At 36.0% G+C, this 23,838-nt stretch overlaps 1 protein-coding gene across 13 annotated transcripts in view; it reads left to right on the top strand.

The window, feature by feature from the left end:
* RGS7 (regulator of G protein signaling 7) overlaps positions 1–23,838 on the top strand; it is a gene marked incomplete at both ends in the record, with an annotated part of 259,392 nt that overhangs the window by 124,720 nt on the left and 110,834 nt on the right. For 11 of the 13 annotated variants that reach the window (XM_081997367.1, XM_081997366.1, XM_081997373.1 and 8 more), the window contains one exon: positions 22,512–22,562. The exons of the other annotated variants lie outside the window; for them this stretch is intronic. In XM_081997367.1, coding sequence (XP_081853493.1) covers positions 22,512–22,562 — 51 coding nt within the window. The remainder of the gene's footprint in view (positions 1–22,511; positions 22,563–23,838) is intronic. 13 annotated transcript variants of the gene reach the window in all.

Genomic DNA, 23,838 nt, shown 5'->3' with positions numbered 1-23,838 from the left:
GTTCTGAATATGTAACAGGCTTGTGGAAAATATTGAGAAGGTGGTTGACAGTTAAATTGTATTCTTCTTTCTTTTCAGAGCCAAATACCAAATTAGTATGTACATGTGGGGGTCCCATGGATATCAGCACCCCAGGTACTTGTCTGATGCCAGAATTTTTGCCCTTTAAGTTTTTATAATCAACTGTGAGATAGCTAAAGTGTGGGAATACTTTCTAGATCTATAGACCTCTGTATACTCTTTACCTTTTTGTCAAGACTATCTTGTTGTAAGTTTTGGACTTGCTTATTATGGGAGGAAAGGCTTGCAGATCTTAAACAAAATAATTATGTAGTAAAATGCCTAGTTGTTGCCTGAACTACCTTCTTTCTAGAACAGGGAATATTTTATGAATAAAGAAAAGGCACTGGGGCAAACCTGCCCATTAATGGTGTGTTTAGATAAATTCTTCTGCTTTGCTTCCCATCCCTTTATCCTCTCCTCTTTTTTTCTAATTGTTTTCATCAATAATCATTTCAAGCTGAATTCTCCTTGCTTCCATATCCTTCAGAGAAAAAACCTTCTATCTTTGTTCTCTATTCACTTGTTTTCTGAATATTGATATTTTTGTGTTCCTACTATATGAATTCTAGAAGTGGGTGTTTTTAAACAATTTTATCAAGTCCTTTCATATGAAGGCATCTATTCAGTAGAACAAATCAGAATTCTGTCTTCATGAAAAGTGGAGGTGGAGTGACTCGTCTCTTTGTTTTTGTGCCTGGGGTCAAATACAGATTTACAGAAATATTTAGGCCTTACATGTTACCCATGTCTTTTCAGACTTGTGATATATCTTCTAAAAAATTGATTGTGAGTTCTAAAATGACAAGCCACAAAGACACAGTTACAATGGTCAGCATGTGTAGATGGACCCTTGGCTGCTCTGCTTGTGCTACAGGTTGGTTGCTCTGGAGTGGACGTAGATAGAATATGGTTGTGTTACAAAAAACACCACGATGTTCGAGCAGGATTTAGGAGGCTAATCTTGATTTTGTGTCATGTTTACATGGAAGCTTCTGGCAGGCATGATGTCTCCAAACTCTGGACAATTTAAAGGCCAGTAATTGAGTCTATTGTTCTAGAAAATTCATGGAAATTTGGTCATAGTAGGCATTCAGTCTTCTATGGCAGTTGCTAAAAGTAAATAGGAGAATGCAGCTTGTCTCACTTTTTTTCTCTAGGTCTTAAGACCTTTCTCTAGGTCTTAAAGAAATGCTTAAAATTACTAAGCATTTCTTCATGCTTAAAAAGAAGAAAAAAAAACCCCCAAAACAAGTGGGAACATCTTTCTCCATGTTTTGGTCATAGCTCTTTTCTCCTTTGGGCAGCCATGCAAGGAACAGGGAACACAGCTTCAGAAAGCAGCGGTATGCTGTTGAACTGCTGGGCAGGTGCCATTCAGCAGTGGTTGTCCCAAGCTCTGTCAGACCAGCATGAAGGTAATGTATGCATGAGTTGAATGGTCTAATATATTGTTTAATTTCATGTGATGTAGCTGAAATTTAGGACACTGCTTATAAATTACCTCTGCAATGGGTTAAATGGGTTCTGTAAATTAGTCTCAATTATCAAAACTCTCCTTTTATTCTGAGGGGTGATGTGCCAGGTTTAATACAACCAGTCATCTACCTGGTTTTGGATTTAGTCTGATATAACTACACTTTTTTGATGATGCTTAAGCCTGTTATTTCTAACCATTAATGATGGCATATAAAAGAGAAGTAAAACTAAAAAAAAAGTATCTGAAGAACTTTATACAGAAGCAGCTATATTAAAGTGGAATTGTATATTAAGCATAAGAATACCTTATATGAGCTGTGAAACACATGCTGTTGTAGCAGGCTAGATGTATACCAGTTTTAGAGAAACACTAAAACTGAGAATAAAGTGAACATCAAATACCTTTTGAAAGTGTATTTTTGCAGAGCCAAGATAAATTGATAGAGTGATAATCTTATTATAATTATAATTTAGTGTTTGTGGGATGTTCTTCTGGCACAACTCTAGAGCCTGGTTATTCAGTCCACGACATCAAACTTAGACATCAATATTTGCTGAGTCTCTATGCTCAGTTTATTACTAGTCAAGCCAAGATAGAAACTGTCTGCACTATCTGTACTCAAAAATGGACTGCTGATGTGCAGGTAGCTGTAGTGAAAATAACATTTCATGAATGAAAATTTATGTTCTTCTGTACAAGACACCAAGTACAGATACAGGTAATGATTTGGTTTAAAAATTGAAATGCCATTTGCAGTTTAGCACAGGAATTACTGAATTTAAATGCTCTTTTTTTATAATGAGTTATCCAAACAGGACATTTAGTTTACAAAAAGATAGCAAGCAGAAAGAAAAAAGGAGAATGCACAGATCACAAGCAAGAGTTCTTAAGTTTTGCATTAGCTACAGCAAGCATATAAAGAGGCAGAATATGTATTGAAAAGGAATATATTAGTTGTAATATTTGCAGTAGATGTCCTCAGTCAGCTGAAACTCTTCTCAAATCAACATATCTGTCAAATAAAAAGGAGATTATAGCCCTGTGTCTCAGATCTAATAAAGATTTGGATCAGTATCGAAAACCTTGTTGGAACTAACTTTTCTATTATTTTGGGAAAGAAGAAGTTCTTCTTGCTGACATAATTTAAAAAATAAAATATGCTTTTCATCTGTGATTAGTACTGACTTGGAAAGAAAGAAGCAGAAACGGAGAAATCCTAAGTAACAAATTCTTAAATCAAAAGTGTTTTTTTTCCACTGGGCATTACTATTTCCAACACTTGATTTTTCCCTCGTGAAATGAACACTGCACTTATAGTACTAATAGAAGGAATAGATTAATTTGAAAGATTTGTATACACAAAAAAATACTTAAATACCTTTTACAGGAAGAAAAACTTTAGTAACATCCATACAGATTTATCTAGATCATTCTTTACTCAGTCTAACTAATTCACTTCACTAGATATATACCTGGTATATGAAGTATGTGTCTCAGCAGCTATTAAAAACAAATCTAGTTTTTACGATTATGGGTAAACAGTTGGAAACTATTAATTGACTACAAATGAGACAGCACCCAGCAAGGTCAGAGAAAACCAAGAAAAAAAGCCACCCACCCCTGCCCTAGGGTCAGAGCCTGTGCTGCTGCTGTGCTTGAGGAGATGGGAGTCCTGTGCCTTCTACTGCTTCTGCTGGGAGCTGGAGACCCGCAAGCGGGTGCTTAGTGGAGCTGCCACCTACTGAAGTGCAGAGCTTGGGGTCCCCAAACTACTCTCATTCAGCGCTGCGCTGTGTGCCCCCTTATCACAGACAGAATCCCTCTGTGGCTGTGTTAGAGACTTTGTTAATTGTGTCTGGAATTAATAAAAAGTGGGTGCACCCACTAGGATCTGGGGTTTCGCCTTAGGTTTCCAAAGGTGTTTTCTCTTTATCTGTAGGTTCTTCCCTACGGTTTCCAGTTGAGGGTGTTTATTAACAGTCAAGCCTAGCATCGAAGGGCACAAATTGTCCTTTAATGATGATACGTAACTGCAAAATAAGCCTTTTTTTGCAAAGGCTTGTATAATACAGCTGACTGAGTGTGTTTAGCACTTAGAAAAATGGAAAAGGCATGGTAGGAATTAAAATACAAGGAAAGAATGATCAGTATTACATGCATGCTATATTTTTCTCATGACCTTTGTATCTGGCAGATACTTAGAGCAATATATGGTTGTAGCACAACAAGAAGAGAGAGAAAGCCTGAAGTTAAGCTCTTTTCATTGCTCAAGTGTTTAGTTTCTATTGCCCCTCAACTCCTTAAGCAATCCCACAAAAAGAAAAACCCAGCAAAACAGTGCAATGACAGTAACTTTTGCACAAAGTAGAATCAAAATTTTATGGATTAAGACAGTATTTGACATAAGCATGTTTAAAGATGAGTATAGAAAATGAGGACTAGTGGGCGCAAACTAGTCCTATTTCATCAACAACATGCTCTGTTTTGAATCAAAATAAATCAAACATTACTAGTCAAAATGCCACCTTAAGAAAACAAACCCAGAAATGTGCATTTTAAAAAGAGTGATACAATTAAGCAGTAAGACACAAGAAAACATGTGTCAGTGTGAGATGATATATAACTCAAGGGCATTGTTACATAGGAAGCATGTTGTCTTGCAATACCAAAACCTTTGGAGAGTCTTATTGTGGTTAATAAAATGGCAACCTGCATAGAGAAACGAATAAAGAATTAGCTATATGGGGCACCTACAAGCAGTCCTTAGCTGAAGCGTTTAAGACAGTACCTATTAAAAACAAAGTACTAAATTTATAAGAAGCAAATGAGTTATGGGAGAGCAGAAATTTAAATGAGTGCTATATAATGTGAATATATATTATTGCAGCCTTCCAGTACTTAAAGGGGCTTATAAGAAAGATGGGGACAAAGTTTTTAGCAGGGCCTGTTGCGATAGGACAAGGGGTCATGGTTTTAAACTAAAAGAGGGTAGATTTAGACTAGATATAAGGAAACAATTTTTCACAATGAGGGTGGTAGAACACTGGCACAGGTTACCCAGAGAGGTGGTAGATGCCCCATCCCTGGAAGCATTCAAGGTCATGTTGGAGGGGGCTCTGGGCAACCTGTTCTAGTTGATGATGTTCATTGTAGGATGGTTGGACTAGATAACCTTTAAAGGTTCCTTCCAACTCAAAGGTTCTATGATTTGATGATTTGCAATACATATTAACCCTGGAAGGGTGGGTAAACAATATTTAATAAAAATGTCTTTTAAGTTGCCCTAGCACATAATGATAGTCAGCTAAAAAAGACATCACATATATAGGCTGTAATGACAAATGTCATTGCCTTATGCTTTGTAGCACAAATAGGCAAATTCACTTGCAAATGTTTTCAAGCTACTCTTTAAAAGGAAGACAGTCTGACATGCATCTTAAAATCTCTTTCCTTTAAGGAAGACATAGGATAAAATGTGATGGATTAAAACCAAATAGAATGCTAAAACCCCAAACCAAAACCCATTTATCTTGTGCTCAGCCACCAATGGAAATGATATGAAGACTTTTCATATGAAATAATATAAAGAACAAGCCTGATATGCTTAGAAGCCCTGCCTGAATTCAACATGTTAAACACTGACCTTTATCTGTATGTTTCCTGTATCTTGCATGGCTTTTATAGATAAATGGACCGAGGCTGATTCATTATTAAAGAACTACTTCCAATAGCTACTTCAGCACTCTAAAAATCAGTAAGTTATTAAGAGTAAATCTTGCCCATTTGAAGTGACATGAAAATTTGCCTGTCATTCTTTAATTACATTTATTTAATATTTTGAATATAGTACTCCTCTTGTAAATGTACCAAAAAAAAGAGAAAAAAAAAAAAGGGAAAAAAAGCACCTTCAGTCTTTCTAGTGTTGTCTAAGGCATATTAGCATAACCTAGGGCTCATAAGTGGGGCTTGCAATTAAGTGTCTTAGATTTTCATCATTGACTTGGCCTTTCTTTCTTTGTGGCAGCAGGCTATCTGTTTGGCCTCTCTGGTCACCACTCCCATAGCTATAAAGTGAACCATGTCTTAATCAGGGTAGTACTAGGGGAGTTAACATTGCTAAAGTTCTTTCACATACTGTTGTGCAAATTGTAAATCAAATCTATTATTGTCTGTAATTCTTTGCTGGGTACTTCATAAGTTTTATATCTTTAGGAAATACACTCACTTTAAATGGTGCATTTTCTGGGACAAACTGAGTACCATGGCTTGTTTCCCTTGATGAAAGGCTTTTTTAATCAGTGATCATTCTTTTGACAAATCATATCCCTTGTGCCAAATATAGGTAACTAGGCTTGTAGCAGGTGACCACATGAGTCAAAACCAAGGTAACAGCAGGTGCTTCAATAGCCCGTTGGCCTCCTTGTTTGTACATACACACTTTTCTTTCTTTTTGCCTTGTTTTCAGCATAGTGATCTAACCAACATCTAAGATACTCCCTGTCCGATGCCCCAGAGGCCTGCCCCTCCTTGGCTTCCCTGTGCGTGGGGAGGAGGGAGCACAGCTGCTAGATAGTTCTCCTAGTTTTTATGTACACGACTTCACTTACAAACATTCATCTAGGTTTCCTTGTGAAGGCATCAATTGTACCTCAAACAAGGTCTTTTTGATGACGGAATGGAACATCCTCACATTTCTAATGCCTCCAGAAAAACAAATGTATTTCACATTAAAGTAGCCTGAATGATTCTTCTTTATAGATAGTGAGAGTTGTGATGGTGTCCATTTCAGAGCATGGCTGCTTCAGTTCGCATAGGACAGGAAACTGCTTGAGAGACATTAAGGACATCTTCCTGAACAATATGAAAAGTTGGAGCATTGTTTTTGTATATCTATTTCACCTGTCAGGGGTAGCAAAGGTGCAACTGGAGATAAAAATGTACAGTACTGTATAGTGAAGTTCTTTTTATGTTTGAAGTAGAATACCTCTAGATGATTATGGTTTCAGTACAATTTTGCATGCATACTGATCTTAGAAAGAATAAAGAAATAGACTTTGAGTTTCTTAAGCAACTTGGAATCACAATTTGTCTGCTGTAAGTCATAGTCATTGCATAAGTCATAGTTAAGAATTTGAGATATATTTCAGTATTTTGGTCACCCACTTCCTGAAACTGTGTTGACTTGAAACATTTGGAACATTTTTAGTGACAATAGGGGAGTTACTTTGGATTTTCCCATTGCAACTAAGACACAGAATGGTTTTATAGTATTTGCTTTGATTTCATAGACAATAAAGAGAAATTACTTTTAAGCATAGCACCAGAATGAAAAATATACCTGAAATTAAATCTTCAAAGGACATGAGTCAAAACTGCCAAAATGTTAAGTTCAATCTTACTCCTATTTTCAGAGAACATCTTTTAGAAACTAACTTCTAGAGAGTTTTCATGCCCACTGTATATAACTCACTGGCTGGAAACCGATATAGTAGCTACAGGAGCTGTGATTTTACAAATACATTTTCCAAATAGTATTTGCTGTATAAAATTGGAAAAAGTGTTAGTTTTTCAAGGCTCATCCATTTTCTTTACTACATGGTAGGAGGAGAGATAACTCATCATCAATACAGAGGCATGATATGAGCTAAGCAGAGCTAACATCGCTATAGTTGTAGTGTTTTTATTGCATGATAAGAATATTTTTTAATTTAGCTTAGGTTAAAATGGAAGCAGCATGTTATTAAAGACATAAAATGAAATAGAAATTTTGACTCATTCTGATAGAGTTAATCATTGACAAGGTAACAAGAGAAAAAAGCAGCTGAGATTGCCCTTTATTCTCTTTTTATTTTGTCTCTTGTGTCTAAAACTATCAATTGATTTTCCCTGAGTGCTCAGTGTGGCAGATCCTACAGCGCTGTCCTCTTGTCTTGTCAAAGAGATGAGACCATCATAGCATAATGAAGCACATCCACCTTAGTTCTGTTCAAGCCTTCTGTATCTGCTTAATTTAGAAGAATTATCCATTAAGAGCCTTTCTGACGCTTTACATGGCAAACCAGTTTTCTGTTTTCACAGCCATGCTGTGTCATGAGAATTTTTTTGACATTGTCATTTTCTGGAAGTACTGAAATACTGCATTTTTGTTTTGTTGTTTTGTTATTATACTTCTGTTAGAAGCTGTCTTACAAGTCAGAAAGATGAATATGAAACATTCTGTTTGTTTTATACTAAAAAAAAGTCTTTGCCCCTATTGAATTAAACACTTTGATGGCATTAAAGGAAAATATTTTGGAATTTTTCAGTTTGTGCAAAGGTTTGATGTTTTCTGTTGGGGTTCCACTTCACAAGAGAATAAAATTTGAGAGCCTCAGAATTTGCTGCAGGGTATCAACTCTGATGTCTCATGAGTTCTGTTGTGATTCATGAAGCATCCTTTTGAGGATGCGCTTTTGGCTGGAGAAGTTCAGAGAATAACAGAGAAGTCAGAGGCTATATTGAGCAACCACAGAATATGATCTACACAGAAAATCTTCATTATCCAGTTAAATTGTCACATCAGAAATTCTGATTGTAGGGTTTTTACCAGAGGGACTCGCTGTTCCAATGTGTTTGAATAGCAATTAGTATAAGATTCTTCCATAGTAAAATTACTGAATGACCTCTGCAACACCAAACTGCGGAGTAGCTTCTGCCTCTGCCAGATCTTCTGCCTTCCCTGATATGCTTGGCTTGGTGATCATCATCTTCACTAAGGTTAGAGTACAGCAAGTTTGTGCAGCACTAAAGGATTCCAAGTATGTATTTACTTTATATGTAGCAAGAGTTACTTGTGGGTGCTTCGTCTTAAGAACTTGTGCTCAGAGCTGTAATTTTCCTCTATTTTCTCAATGCACACGTGTTCTTGTTTGATAAAGAAGTTGTCTATCTTTGTTAGCTCACTTGCTAAAAAGAAAACACTAACTAGCAAGTACATCTTTTACAAGGCAAGCTAAATGATAATTTTAAACATGCAAGAAGGAAAAATTACTGAAATTTAAAGGTGCATTGACAATGGTGGAATCTTGTTGCTTTTTTCCTTGAAGTGTAACTTGGGAGGTGAGCCTCATTACTATTATTAAGAAATATGGCAATCAAAGTTTTAAAGTTGACTCTATAGATCTTTTTTAATATACTCAGCTAAATTAATAAGCAATCACTTTCTATTTAAAAAAAATCAGCAGAATATAAATATATTCCAACAGCAATTATGTAAAACCAGGGAATGTCTGTGTTCCAGAAATAGTAATGGTCAAAGACATACTCTTTGCAAAATCAATAAAAGATGAGACCTAGTGAATCTGAGATGAACCAAATCTTCTGACTCTTCCTGGATGATTTGAATTGCTGCTGTGTTTGTGTGCTGCATGACAAATTGACTGGTCATCTCTCATTTGAGCACCATGTTTTACTAGCTGTTAATGTGGCTAGCAGAAAAGATCCTTCTCCCCTGAGATACTGCTCTCCTGTGAGGGTATGGAAGAAACACTAGACCTTAAATTACCGCAGTGCCCAGCGAGGGAAACCATGCCATGTAAGCAGGGTCAGTCAGGCTAAGAACAGACCCACTGCTAGAGGCTGGTGAGCTCTCAAGAGGCACAAAGCAGATGAGTGGAAGCATTTGCTAGTCCAAAAACTTTACAAAGGAGTTTTTATAACATTGCAAGTTGTTGCTGTGAGTGCCATGCCATCCACAGCAATGTGCTTTGTGGAAGGGATCAACAATGCCAGTTTGGCAGCAGCAAAGTCAGCAACATGGCAAGTATGAAGAAACAAAGGAGGTTATGTGTAAGCAGGAGCCTGTATTCCTGTACATTGGACATTATTTGTTGAAAACAATGCTATGGCAGGCATTTATTTGTCTATTGGTATTAGACAGGACCTCATTTCTATGCTAGGTCAAATAGAATTAGCGTAACAGAAAGGAGTACTAAAACAGTTTAGTGTATACTTAGTTTCTAAGTATAAACCTGCGTCATGCAAAGTGAAGAAGAATCTGGAAGGGGATGAACTACTTAAGTCTTCCCTCCTAGGTGACCTATATCCACCCTCTTTTGCATCAAGAAGACCTCTTAATAGTCATATTACCGCTACTCCCTTTCCCCCGTATTTTGGAGAGTAGAGCGGCTCCGTTCTCAGGCTATCAAGCCATGGGAAGTGATCTGCCTACTGCCATCAGGCTCTTTGCTAGTCCAGGCACAAGTACCCTTTGATGGTCTCCATCAATTTCTTATCTGTCAATAGGGTGCCAGGAGTATTGTATAAATTGCTGTTGTCAGATTGAACAGGGTATAATTATTTAATGGAAAAATACTTTAAATTTTTAAATTTTGGGATTTATTAGATGGAGAGGCCAAAATACAAATAAATTGTTGTGTACAGAGGATGGGAAGAAGAGAAAGGCAGAACTGTTTTGGATAGGTATGTGATTTGTTGTGTATACATGTTCCTTTACCAAGGGTTTTTTTACATCTTGCTACTATTTATTCTTACTCTGACAATATAAACAGCAAAGACGCAACATGTGCTAAAAGTAGTATTCACATCACTGCATACTCCTAGGCAACAGTATGAACTTACTTTTTCTCTGCATCTTGTGAAAAAGAAAAAAAAAATTGTATACAGCCTCATCCTCATAAAGAGCTTCTGTACTCATGAGTCTAAGTTATAAAAGACCAATCCTGTATTCATATTAAGACACTATCCGTTCTCAGCTGTTTCATCCACGTGAAATAAAACATTGAAGTATACAGTAAAATAACATGAAGAATAGAATCCAGGCTCCAGGACACATAGTATTATTTATTACACTAATACCTACAGGTTGATCTTTTCAAAATGCTTCTCTGTTCTCTAGCCTCTCAAATCCACAGCACAGTATGGGGAACTATTATCTTTACTACAGAGATAAATACAAGCCCTGTGACCTATCAAATGTTGCATCACAGGCTAGTGGTCCAACATTGTTCAGAATAATGTCTTTTTTGTTATTTTTCTACTTGATAATGGATAGCTGAAAATGTCTCTCCTCCTTTCTCACATAAACTTCCACAGGCTTCCCAGGAGCCAGCAGATTAGTGTATCAAATGGTAGCTCTGGACATAATGAGTATGAAGGCAGGGATAGGAGAAGGCATGAGGTCTTTGCAGAGGTCATTACTTTTTCCAGGTTCCAAGAGACATTCCTAGAATGGAGACATTAGTGATGGCTCTGTGGGCATTGCCAGAAGCTGATACTGATGGAAAGCAAAATACTTTGCTTCTAAGACATGTTTGATTAATATGGTACCAAGTTACTTGTAAAAGCAGAAAGGCTGCTTTTGAATTCCTGTTAAAATGTCGTAGACAAAAAAACAATACAAGCTACAAGGCTGCAATTAATATCCCACAAATGCTCATGTGAAACTCCCTGAGGGACCAACACCAGCAAAGGAATGAACTTGGTAAACTAAAGTGTAGAGGGATTTATTTTCTCTGAGTTTTACTTCTCGGATTGCTAAGTTTACTGTGATTGGTGGGAGCATAATTTATACAATGGCTGGCATGTATATGCACATATATGAACATATACCGTAGTTCAATTTTCAATTTTAGACAGAAATACAGATTATTATTATGGGTGGTATGACGAAGTTTATTTTAAACCCAAGAGCTGTTTATTGCATATTAAAATGGTAGTTTATGTCTATTTAAATTTTTCATACATCTCCATTGATGGATAAATTATGTTAGAGAATTTCAATTGTCAGCACAACTTACATTTCAAGGAATCTTTGCAAATTATACTCAAGAGCTAATATTATTGTGACAAATTGCTTGAGGTGCATGTATAAAGAACTACCATGAGAAGAACCATGAGATTTTTATTTCTTTGAGAACAGATCCAGTCATATCTGCTTCAGACAGTTGTGCAGCACAATTGTTAACATTTAGGATACATTAATTCATAATCTCTGAATAGTGATGAAAGACTGCAAATGGAAAATGTGCTGAATTTGGTGAAAGTATCAGGTTGGAGCAAAGATCAGTTTTATTTCTAACACAATTTATTCCATGCTGTATAATGCAAGTGATTTTTATTATGCCAAGCAATTGAGGATAATAAAGTCTTGAAACAATCCCATATTTTGGTAAAAGCTGAATGGGGTTATATTTTTCAGTCAAACTAATGCTTCAAAGCATAGGTGCTTACAATTTGAATAACTTCATTTCTTTTCCTTTTTTGAAAATGTAGCCCTGCAGCAGATCTTTGAAGTGTAAACTCTGAGACACAGCAGTATTAAAATAATCATGGATCTGGAGGAAATAGCACAAAAACATCCAGCACAGCTTAATCAGAAATAGAAATTCAATTGAACTTTCTGTGGTCTATTGAATATTAAAACATTTCATATTTCAAATAGAAAATAAGAAGCCGTGAGTGAAGTTCTGATCATAGTCAATGACATTTCTAGTGTAATACTTGAATATGAGGGTTAAGGGTGAAAGTTTCTACTGAGCTTCAGCAAACTTTCTTGTATCTTATATTTTGTATTTATTGCTATGAGCTGAAAAATAGCTAGTCTGTGCCGGAGGCTGTGGAACAGTGGGACCTATGTGATAAAAAATAAGAGCACTAAAAGACCCAGATGACTACTTTGGCCAAACAAAGCATTTTTATTCTGCAATTCCTTGGCATTTTGTCATGAAAGTCGTGTTTCAGGGTTTTCTGTTATAGCCTGTGCCCCCCGCTGAAGATAAGTATTTTGTACAACTGCCTTGTTGTAGAATTTCTTTTATTGAGATGAGGTTTCCCATTGGAGATGTTTCTGTAGCTGTGCGAATGTCTGGCTAATGAGCAAATTCTTGTGGAACTTCTGGGTTCTTTATATCCAGGCCTGCAACTTTTATCAGAAGTTTCTGCAGAGCATCACATTATGCTGTTGTACTTAGCATCACTAAATCTTTCTGAAGGATGGATTTTAGTCAAAATAACTAAATTAAATAGCTTGGGTTATTCAGGAAATCTATGATGATCAAAACGATTTTTTTGGACATCAGTTTTCAGAGTCTTAAGCGTAGACAACAGTAAGAGCATGAGTCACTGAAAGTGTGTTTTGAAATAGCAATGGTGGAAAAACCCATTTTCAAACCAGCTGCATAAATTAACAAATATTGTGTAGGAACCCTTTGTGAGGAAGGAAGCATGCCGACATTGTTCCTGGGCGAATGTCAAAACTGTGTAACAAGTAACAGTGTTTCCACTGACTCTCTTCCTGGAGTCAAAAACACAAGTCAAATCATACATCATTTATATATTAATTCCTGTTACCCCTAAATTTGGACTTGAGGATTTTCCCCTGTGAAAATCCCCCTGGAGTGTGAAATGCCTAGCAAAAATTACATTGCTGCCTCACTTCCTTCCATTGCCATCTGTGCGTGGGTGTCTTTGGGGGGCAGTATGGCAAGAATTAGAAGAACCATTTCAGAAGGAAAATATAGTCTTTCCTAGAGATATTGAACTGGAAATATGAAAAAAATACAGAATTGCTTGAAGCAATAGCTCAGTTAAGACTTTCACAAAGCCTTTTTGTTGAACTTGGAGGCTGTTGTTACACACTATTTTCAAATTACTGATGTAAAAAAATAAGAAAGTAAAACTGTTTATTGTGGCAGAAAGATTCTCAGGCAGCCTTTTACTATGTTGCAACTATTATCCAAGTGCAACTTGCAGATACTTGTTGATATGTGTATGAGAGAAAGAACACATTTGATTAATAGTGATATGCAATTTTGTAAAAGCTAAGAGAGCAGAAGCTGCAGTATGTGATGACAGTGCTGTGGAAAGTTAACGAGGTTGCTTTGGATAGGGCCACTGCTACTGTGACGAATATTTTTTTCTAGCTTGACTTTCTTTACAAGACATTGTAATTGTGAAATCTGCAGAAACACTATAAGTAGTATCTCCAGCTAGATACAAAGTGTATTTGTAGATGTTATAAAACCAGATTATTTAATTTTGGATTTTTTTAAGATCTTAAGCAGGTATAAACTAAGGTAATTGAGATTTATGCAAATCATAAAATTAGATTACTTTACAATTTGTGCATGGACACCTACTATAGTTAGGAAGGGGTATGATATTATTTAGAGTGGTTGCTCCTATCTACAAACACTGCGTAAAATAATGTTGTCTGTCCCCCTCTAGCTCTGCTCCAACACCATTTCTTGGCAGCCATTTAGCTGTGGGGTCTCATCTGTCCGTTTTCCCCTGGAATACTTAGCATATGGTCTCAGTACAGCTGTAGCGCAAACTTATTATTTTTACTTCTCCAGATGAAGCAAGCCATTCAAATGACCTTGGAAAAGTCTTCATTTAGAAATTTCAGCCAATGCTAAATTACTGAAAAAAGTTCAATTTCAGTAATTGCATACAAATACATGAGAGAAAGGAAAACAACCCTGTGCCTTGGTGATGCTTTCCCCCGAGGAGCCCTCCAGCATGAAACTAACAATTAGTTGTTCTTCTGTTAATCTGAAAGTTGCTTGCTTACTAAGAAAGATGACTTTGGAGGTGATCAGTGTTTCCTCAGCAGTGCACTCAAAAAAATTGTGCTTATCAATCTACCTTTGATTGATACTTTCTATACCAAGTTGTCAGCAAGATACAGTGAAACGTCTAATAGACTTAAAAAGAAAGCCAGATGAACTATTTATGGTAGGTAGCAAATTTGTCCCTCAATGATGTGTTGTCAGTTTTCCTGAAGTAATCTTGAGTGAATTTTCAGAGTGAGAGTTCAAGATATTTAGCCAATGTGATGTTATTTTTGCCCTTTCGCATGTTATTTCAGGAACAGGAGGACAAACTTGGGATAGGAGTCACATATCCATTTCCTTCTCATCTTTTCTTGAGGGAGGCTGCTCTCATGTTCATACACTGCTGTGTGCTGCACCAGGATGCACTTGCCGATGCTGTTCTGGTTTCCATAAACCAGCCACCACTGCCGTAGGGAGGGGACTCCAGGTGCTCAACTCCCCACATGGGTGTCCTACAGGGTAGCAAATTGTTTGTTTTCTCCTGTTATCTTCAAAACTATTTAACACAAAAGCATTACAGCTCCAGCAAAAAGGATTAAAAGGGACCCACCAAAATGCCTGAAGACTGAGATGGAGACACTCGGGTCCAAATGCCTGAAACCACTTGTGTTTGAGTAGAAATTTGGACTAAGTTGCCTCATGCTTTAGAGAATATAATTAGCAGGCAGTAGAGATTGTTCTCTTCCAAGTGGAGTTTCTCATTCTTGGCTATTTCTCTCTTAATAGTACTTAAATATGTTTTCGTGTGTTTGAAGAGTGAAGAAAGGAAGTGATTGAGAGAAGAAGGATGGGTCATAATGATGAGAAAAACTCATGAAAGTCACTTAGCTTCTAATCTTCTTTTACCACTATTTAAGATTTCTGAAGGACAGGAAATCAACTAGGTCTCACTGATTAGCCTCCTGGTCTCCTTGGTCATCTCAGACTTTAGAAGTTTTGCTTGGAGTATGCATACAGTATTTAAAAATGAAGTTTTTTTTTTTTATTTATTGTTGGTTTTTTGTTTTTCCTGTTTGGAGAAGAAGGTTTCTCATAAATTAAATTTCATCAGGATGATCTTATGGTGTTCAGAATTCTACTTATATTTCCCCACAAATACTTTTTGTATAGAAGAAACTGTAAGATTTTGTTGTCAAGGGAATGGACAAAATAGTCTTTTCTTTACCCATGTCACCTGAACACTGATATTTTATTATCGCCAAACAAGATCACATGGCTTTACATAATTTTTGAAGAAAAGCATAAAAATTCCTTTACAATAGAAAGGTTGTGCTGGCTTTTCATACCCCTCAGTTTTTCTGAACAACATCACTCTTGTCTTGCAAATGTTTAGCATGAAGCAATGTTCTTCAGCTAGATGCTTAACTCTAGTGCTTACTATCACAGCTTTGGGATTACAGTGGTCCCATCTGTGGCTACTGGTATATTGCCAATTATGCACAGCTAGTGTCATCTGTAAAACAGTCACTTGTGGCTGTTGAAGAGATCTAAGTGGAGGATGTCTACTGGAAGCTTTAGAGATAAATGTTGTTGGAATGAAGCAGCAGTTCCTTTTGCTGGAGAAGACAGGAACATGTGTGGATTGGCACTTTTAGGATAAAGAGTGGACACAGATACACAGTCACGATTAATTACCTGTTTAGTCTTTATGAACTGATTTCTGTTCTGAAGCTTGGTTATGAGACAGGGTATGACTGCAGAATTTACATTACTGGAATTTGTTGGTCAGCACTGTTGGGTGATTTCCTGTAGGTATGGAAGTGGAAGAGATTTTTCACAACCTGTATTAGTTCTTTTACGATATGTAAGTAGATGAATTTTCCTCTCTGAAACAGAGATTCAGTAATTTAACAATATGAAACAACACATTGTCCTTCACAGGGTTGTGCTAGCCAGAAGTATAGATCCTTTCTGCCCTTCTAGGCTTGAGTACTTTTGAGGATAGCTTACAGCATAGAATGAAAACAACTCAAAAGCAGTAGGATGATTCACTTGAGGGTTTTATTTCTTCAAATTCCTGTGTCCACCTTCACTTGGAAAAAAAGTATATTGCAGCTTATGTTGTTTTAAAAGTAGAAAACTGTAATTACTTTTGTGCTTGAGTAGTTTCTTTAAAGTATGCCATATTCTCTGTGCAGTTATTATTATTCAGATGAGATTTTTAAATCTGCAACTGGGTACAAGCTTCCTTGAGGTGTAAGGGCACTCAAACAAATGTGTGGTCCACCTCTAATTATAATAAGTCAAAAGAGTAAGTTTATGCATTTGTTTTAATCAGTAATTTTAAAAAGCAAGTGGTAGCAATAAGTGTGTAGAAGTTGAGATGCAATTTCCTTAACCAAACTGTACTTTGACCAATGATATCTTTCTTTTAAAAGTCAACTCATTTAAATAGTAAAGATCAGTAGGTTAAATATGTAAATGCAATCAGCAATGTGTTCAAATTATCAGTTTCAGCTCTGTTGCCACTCATGATAAACAATTATACTAGATTACGTATATACATTTATCTTACATTAATCCAAAAGAATAGAGAAAAAAAGAGAAAACTGTTAAATAATGCCTTCCACCTTGTAGTTTTTAAATTAGTATGAAATAAATCCAAATTTAGTTACACAGCTTCTTTGTTCACTTCCCTTATCACCCCTTTTTACCATCTAAACATTTGTTACCAGCTTACTTCTGAAATTAGGAACTGGGCAATCAAAGCACCTCTGAATATATTTTCTGTTAGACTGAAATCCAATGCAGTTTAGTACTGACTAGAGCCATAATTCACAGGGAAACTTGTTCCTTCAAGCACTACTGCAACCCTGGCCTCAGGGAGGAGTCCCCACACCCTTCTGTCTTTCATCTTTCTGTGCACAGCACTATCAAGTGATGCAAACCCTCTCTTTGTTCAGCTATAACAGACATAGGGAAAAAGTAAGATGAATAATCCAGATTGGATCCAAATATGTTTTTGCATGAGCATACCAAAAGATAATATGGCCATTGCTTTTCTTCCCTCTGTCCAGCCCTGAAATATGTGGAACGTTCAGATGTATGCATGCAAAATTCGTGCACAAACTATGGTTCTCAGAGAAAGAAAATAAATTGTAAAATATTTGTGCTGATATAAGAGTGACATCAAATGCTATGGTTTGTGACTGTGAAAACTTCAGGGGGAATGCAGATCACCTTGTCCCATTCACCTGTGAAAGCCCTTTCTCACAGAATCCAATCTCTGTTAGAGAGCAGTTTTTGTGGGAAAACATCTGATGCTGACAACCTGGTAGACCAATGGCCTTTACAACCTCCCTGCTCATTTGATCCAGTTTCTGTGTTTCCAGTATCTGAATCAGTGGTGAGAAATGAAATCGCACATTGTATTTTTTTTCAGACCAAGGATTTTGAAGTGTGTATCTGTAACTAAACTTAATTTCCTGATGTATCACTATGAAGTAGTGTGACAAAGCAATGGTGTTGAAGACAGAAGTCAAAATGACACAATTCCCTCCTCTCTCTCCCACTGAAAAAAAACCCTGAAACAGTGGAAATGCAGTGCTCTTTCCTTACTGCTGTAGTAACAGTCTTGTTGTCTTAAATTTAGAAACCAGTACTTTCTAGAGTAACATTTGTTAAGTTTTCCCTACTGTGAGTTGTCCTGCATAAAATTATCCATGTTCTCAAGGCCAGGTTTTGGTGAATCGCTGAAGGTGACCCAGCTGACCAAGGGGGTCCCTTGACAGAGTCTCCCGGATGATCTGCTGCTGCCTTTCAGCAAACAAGCACCCACCCAACAGGCCCAGCTTCCCGTCTTTCACAGCACAGGACAAATATCGCGATGGTTATGTTGCTTTTGAGAGTTCAGATGGCAAAAGTCTTTATGAAGATAGAGTAAGTGTTTGCTGGATTGTCAACAGCAAAACCCTCTCTCTTGGTATCAGTAACACAGGGGAGCTTCCCGTGTCGCTGTTTCTCTTCATCATCTGTAAATACTCTGAGGTGTGCAAGTAAAAAAAAATAGATTTTATTTATTAAACCAAGATATCAGCAGTAAGAGAATATTTTTTTGTGAGGTTGAACCTGTCTTCTTATGAAATAAGAAATCATTGAGTTAAGTTTCTCAGTGGTCTCATGGTTTGTGATTCCCATTAATAGAATATACTTTCTTGCAACTTGAATCTTCATCAGCTAAATAAGCTTTTGAATTTTTAAAAAGAGAGAACATTTTGAATTTTTATTTTCTTTTGCCGAACTACTATGATATCTTTTTGTTGTCAGATCAAGGCTTACATGCCTCATTGCATCTACTCATAGCAAAAAATGGATCTATAATTCCTGTGAAATTTTCTATAGTTCAGAATCAACACCTTTTTGAAATGTACTCTGTAAAGACTTGTTTAAAATAAGGGTTTTGTTCTTGAACGATAACCTTAACATTGCCCTGGCCCTTATGACTTTGACTTGGAAATTAGCATTGCAGAGTTCAGAGAGCACAATTTCCTCAAAAATGTTTTCTTAAGATGCTATGACAACTTCAGCAACTTCTATTTTTTGAACATTTCATTTAAAATTAATCACTTATGCAGTTTTCAGCAAGTACATTTAAAAAAAAAACACTCGAGTCTTTTTTGTTTGTATATGAATGTAGACATTTTTGCCTCTTTCTTTCAAAGTCTCTCATATTTTTGGACTTGAGTAAGATCTTATGAATTTTATTGCCTTTACCTGGATGGGTGCTGGTATTTAAGGAATCTCACTGTTGGCGCTCAGGCTCTGAGTCTAAAAAAATCCTTTTTTCGAATGTTTTCTCCTTGCACTAACTTTAGTTTATTGTTACAAATGATCACTTTGCCTTGTCCAGTTTTATTTGATATAGAAATTGGCATGACAATTGAGGGTTCTTCTGGGATTTCAAAATTCAGTTGACAATTTAATGTTGGGGCTTTCTTGTCACACATTACCAATGACTGGGACATAAAACGCTGTACAAAAACTGAGTATCTTTCAGACATGACAAACATTTTCTATTTTGGATTGCTGAAGTTTTCCTTTTCAGGAAAGTCCAGTACCAAGGTAGTGGCTTCCATAACATTTATGTAATCTGACTAGCTTGTTTTTTTGACAGATTCCTGGAAATAAGGCAGATTCAGGTTTGAAGGTTAAAGACATTTTTTCCTATAAGTATTAATTCTTGTTTACAAATAATGGTCTGTAACCTTTTTCATCCTAACTCTTGGATCATAATTCCTGTAGGTGTGAAGTGTAGTGTATGAAAAATGACATGAATTTACTAGTTACTAGTTTTTCAAAGCTAGGACTCAAAAGAAAGATTGTTTTTCTGTAAAGCATTCACCTATTTTGCTGCCTTGTTCTTTTCCCGAGATAAGAAATTATAGTAACAGTTTTGCTTTTAGAAACGCATTTGCATAAGTAATAAAGATTAGAAAAGGGCACAGGAATGATTGAATGAAATTATTTTGTTGATTAGACATTAAAAATAGCAGCTAAAAAACCACACAGCAAGCTATACAAGCTAATAGGGTTTTTAGGGCTAGAGTTGGCCACAAGATCTCCCAAAGGAATATGAACTGATAAATTTCTCACTTGTGATATGACAAAAATTGCTTGCAGCTTTGTTTTACTTGAATAGCCTTCATACTAGAAGGAGGGTATTCATGTTAATATTTATTCGTCTGGGCTTTTGTCACTGAAGTCATGCAGCTGAAATCATCGGAGTGTTTGAATGTGATAGCTGGCTTAAACTGCTGTTTAGGCTTTCGGGTACCAGGGGAATGGCTTCAGTGTAAAATGTGAATAGACCAGTAATGTTCTTTCAGAATCAGATGATGCAATTGTCAAGAAACCCCATTTCCCACTATTATTTATAACAAACCAGAAGACAGTGTAACATATGGAGGTGAAATTTCTGATGCATGGACCATGTACACAAATATGATGCCAGGAGCTGAGGACTGAGGAATATGGTGTGTCACTGTAGGAAAGTTTTCAAAAGAGGTAAAAAGGAAAGAAGTATTTGAAGGTGAGATAAAAAGAATAGAAAATTTCTTTCCATATGATACCTGAGAGATTTGAAGGAAGCCAACATTAAGAATCAATATTCAAAAATATAATTTTTTTTTCTAATTATTTTTTGTCTCTGACCTTTGAGGATTTAGGAAAATATTTAGGGCTGACTAACTTCTCTAGTCAGCTGACATAAAAATATAGCTAGGCTTGGAACTGTGTCATTGAAGTCTATGAAGGTTTACCTTATACTAAGCAAAAATTCTTCCTTCAGTATCAGTCTCATTAAGTTCATATGCATAAAGAAAGGACAGAAATTATGTTTATAAAAATAGACTATTTTGAGGTATGAATATCTGTCTGAAACATTTTGTACGCATCTAAGAGCATGGAAAGGTAAATTCCCTCATTTAAGGAATAATTCCATATAAATGCTATGAGAAATGGTGCCACTGGAGTTTAACATCTATCAAAATTTAGACATGTAACATAGTAATGAAAATCTCTGCTCTGGACATGCTTGCAAAATCTCCACAGCTTCCATTGCTATGTAATCAATTTAGTAATGCATACACACATGAAAAGTTATGATATAATCAACTGATCTTTGTAAAATATATGATAAAGCTATTCATTAACTGTAATAAAATAAAAGATACAAAATTATATTCTTTAAAATTAAGAAAGTAAGGAGAAATAAATTTTCTTTCTTGTCTGAAGTGGTTTTTTTTAAATATCATGTTCTTTGCCTTAAGAAGAGCAAAGGAAATTATGCACTATAGGAAGTACAGGAAGAAATCTGAATCTAGGGAGTGATAGGGGAAATATCCTCCACATTCTAATGTTTTGTGTTAGTGTCCATTCGTGAGATTTTGTTGTTTTGATTTGTTTTATATTTGTAGATTTTTATTATCTTCTTAATTTTAAAGTATGTAAAAAAATTACTTTATTATTTCTGCTGAGAAATGGATGTGTTTTAGCCTCAACAACTCCAAAGCACAGCACTATATCAGCTATCAGGAAGAAAAAACAACTTTATCCCAGCTGAAACCAGGACAGTTCTTTAAAGAAATAATATGTGACATGTTTCTCTATTACATTGTTTGTTTGAACTGGATGCATGATGCAACCATCATGAAACACGGAGAACATGCACATAACCCCGCCCCCCTTAGTGTTTCAGTATATTTTCCCCTTAATCCAATTTACTTATTTAAAGTTACCTAAATCATGAATGTGTTTGTCTTTTGCCTGCAGAACTGCTTCATAACTTATTTTGTAATTCATGCTCACAGTGGGTGAAGTCCAACTGTAGCTTTCAGTCTGAAAAACAAGACTGACTTCAGCTTGTGACTTGGCCCATAGAGTGCAAAGTGTGATAGGAAGTGCATGGCCAAGAGAAGCAGAGGGGATTAGGAATTAGGAGGTGGGGTTGGAAGGATAGTCAGGGTGAAAGACAACAAGGAATCCAGTATCAAACGTGTTAAGAGGCAAGCAATAACATGGGACCTTGAAATAAGGACAGGAAATTAAATGGAAATAAATGGATGGCCAGTAAATGAAGGGATACAGAAGAAGAAGAGAGACCAGAATAGTAAGGAAAATGCTTTAGCACCAGGGGAAAAGCTAATTCTGTCAAGAGCTTAGCCATGAGGCGGAATTTGAAATATTGGTAGTACACGTTTACGTAACTGAATATGCTTTTACTGGTAGCCAGAAGAATGTGTTGAAAGTCACTACAGCAGAAGTGATAGCTGACAATAATAAAATCAGAGGAAAAAGTTGAACACAAGCTGCAGCTTCTAGGAGGAGCTCATAATACCATGTATTAGTCCCAAGGAGGTGTTTAAGCCTCCAGCGTGGCCTGCAGCATATACTCCATATATTGCATAAACACAATGTGTGTTGCATGTACATGTTCTAGGCTTAATCTGTAAACCAATTTAGAAGGTGGGAAAAACTTAGTATTAACTTAATAATAATAATACTATTAATATTAACTTAATAATAATAATAAACACTTTATAATAATAAAGTGTTTCTTTTTCTACGTAACTTTTGCAGTAATTTTTTTAATGCAGACTATTATCATACCCTTAATGGACTTCTATTGCATTTTATGAGTCTTGGCCTAAAGAAAGAAGTAAGTGGTATGTTTCTTTGCTAAAAGCAAACTAAAAAAAGGAAACCCAAAAGAAAAATAGAGTGGTCTATTTTTTTCTAGACAAACTGAGCAAAAAATGCAGATCTCTTTTACATGGTGAACGATATTAATTGGACTAGGGAACTGAAGAATAGGAGGAGAAAACTTACTGATCTAAAAATGCCTGTTTTTTTATTCCTAGGTTCAGACATTGTTCAGTGGTTAACGAAGAACTTATCTATAGATGACCCAGGTAATTTCTCTGTTTTTCATGTCTGAAAATTCTAGTTTGTCTTTTTAAATGATTGGACCTGACTTTATCTTCTGTTGCAGTGGGGGTGGCCAGGCAGCATTTGACCAGTTTAATTTCAATAGCAAAACAGACAGCATCAAACCTTAGAAACCTTTGCTAAGAATCTGAGGATTTTAGTTATTCATTTTATTGGAGCAGGTACCAGGAAACAAGATGATGGCCAAGAATGAAAATGGTAGCTGCTTTAATTAGTAGAAAATGAGTTTAAGTTCTACTTCATGAGGAATTTACTCAGTATCATGCTAAATAGTTCGTTTAAACGTGTTGTTTTCTTAACAGATTTTTTTAATATATAAAAATAAATAGAATTAATAGAATACACTCTTGTATTGTTACTGAGGGCTGCATTTCTATTCTTAAGTTGGGACACTTTTATAGCATCTTAAATGGAAAGTGAACTGTAAATAAAATTAGTGCGGTGAGGAAGAACAGTCCATTGCTCAGTCATCTGAGTTGGGACGTAGAAGTAAAGCTTTGGCTCCAAGCTCTGCCACGGGTTTCTTGTATGGCCAGCAGCAAACGCAGTGTGGTACGTATCTGATATTTAATTCCCTGATTTACAGGAATCTTGTTATGTGATCTGAAATTTTACGGAAAGGAATGATTTCTGGTACAAAATGCTGAGTGGCAGAAAAAAAAAAATTCTGTGGAAGTTCCTATTATCTTTTGGTTAGGGGAAAGATAATCTTTCTTCTTTAAAGTGTGATCAAAAATACTTATTTTTCCTCTCTCCATTTCAGACTTTTGGGAACGGAATTTATGTGGTGGGGTTTTGGTTTTTTTGTTTTGTTTTGTTTTTTTAATTTAAAAAATGTGGTTTTCTGTCATATTAGAAATGCAAGTCTGATCATTGTGTAATTCCAACAAAAAGTAAAATTATTGTGTTTAAAATTGTGACTTATAATGAGGAACTATTATAAATACATAGTTCGATATTTGGAAGTAGCCAGTTCACAACTTATTGATATGTATCATGAAAGAGATCACTAATTGCTTCCAGTTTTATGTAACTTTGCACAGAGTGCCATATGTTTGCTTCCTGAAGATAAAGTGGAGGTTGCAAGAGACCTATGTGTGATATTGTATTTCTCAGCTGTCAGCTACAAAACACTCACCTATCTATATTTATCAGAGTTTGAAAGATTGCTATTCTATGTTTATTTGATATGGAAGCTTAACCTTTATTTGTCAAACAAGAACTGCAATACTGGGATAG

The sequence above is a fragment of the Phaethon aethereus genome (assembly GCF_964289735.1).
Source record: "Phaethon aethereus genome assembly, chromosome: 3".
NCBI lineage: Eukaryota > Metazoa > Chordata > Aves > Phaethontiformes > Phaethontidae > Phaethon > Phaethon aethereus.
The sequence above is the reverse complement of the archived record's forward strand: the minus strand, read 5'-3'. Positions and strand labels throughout refer to the sequence as shown.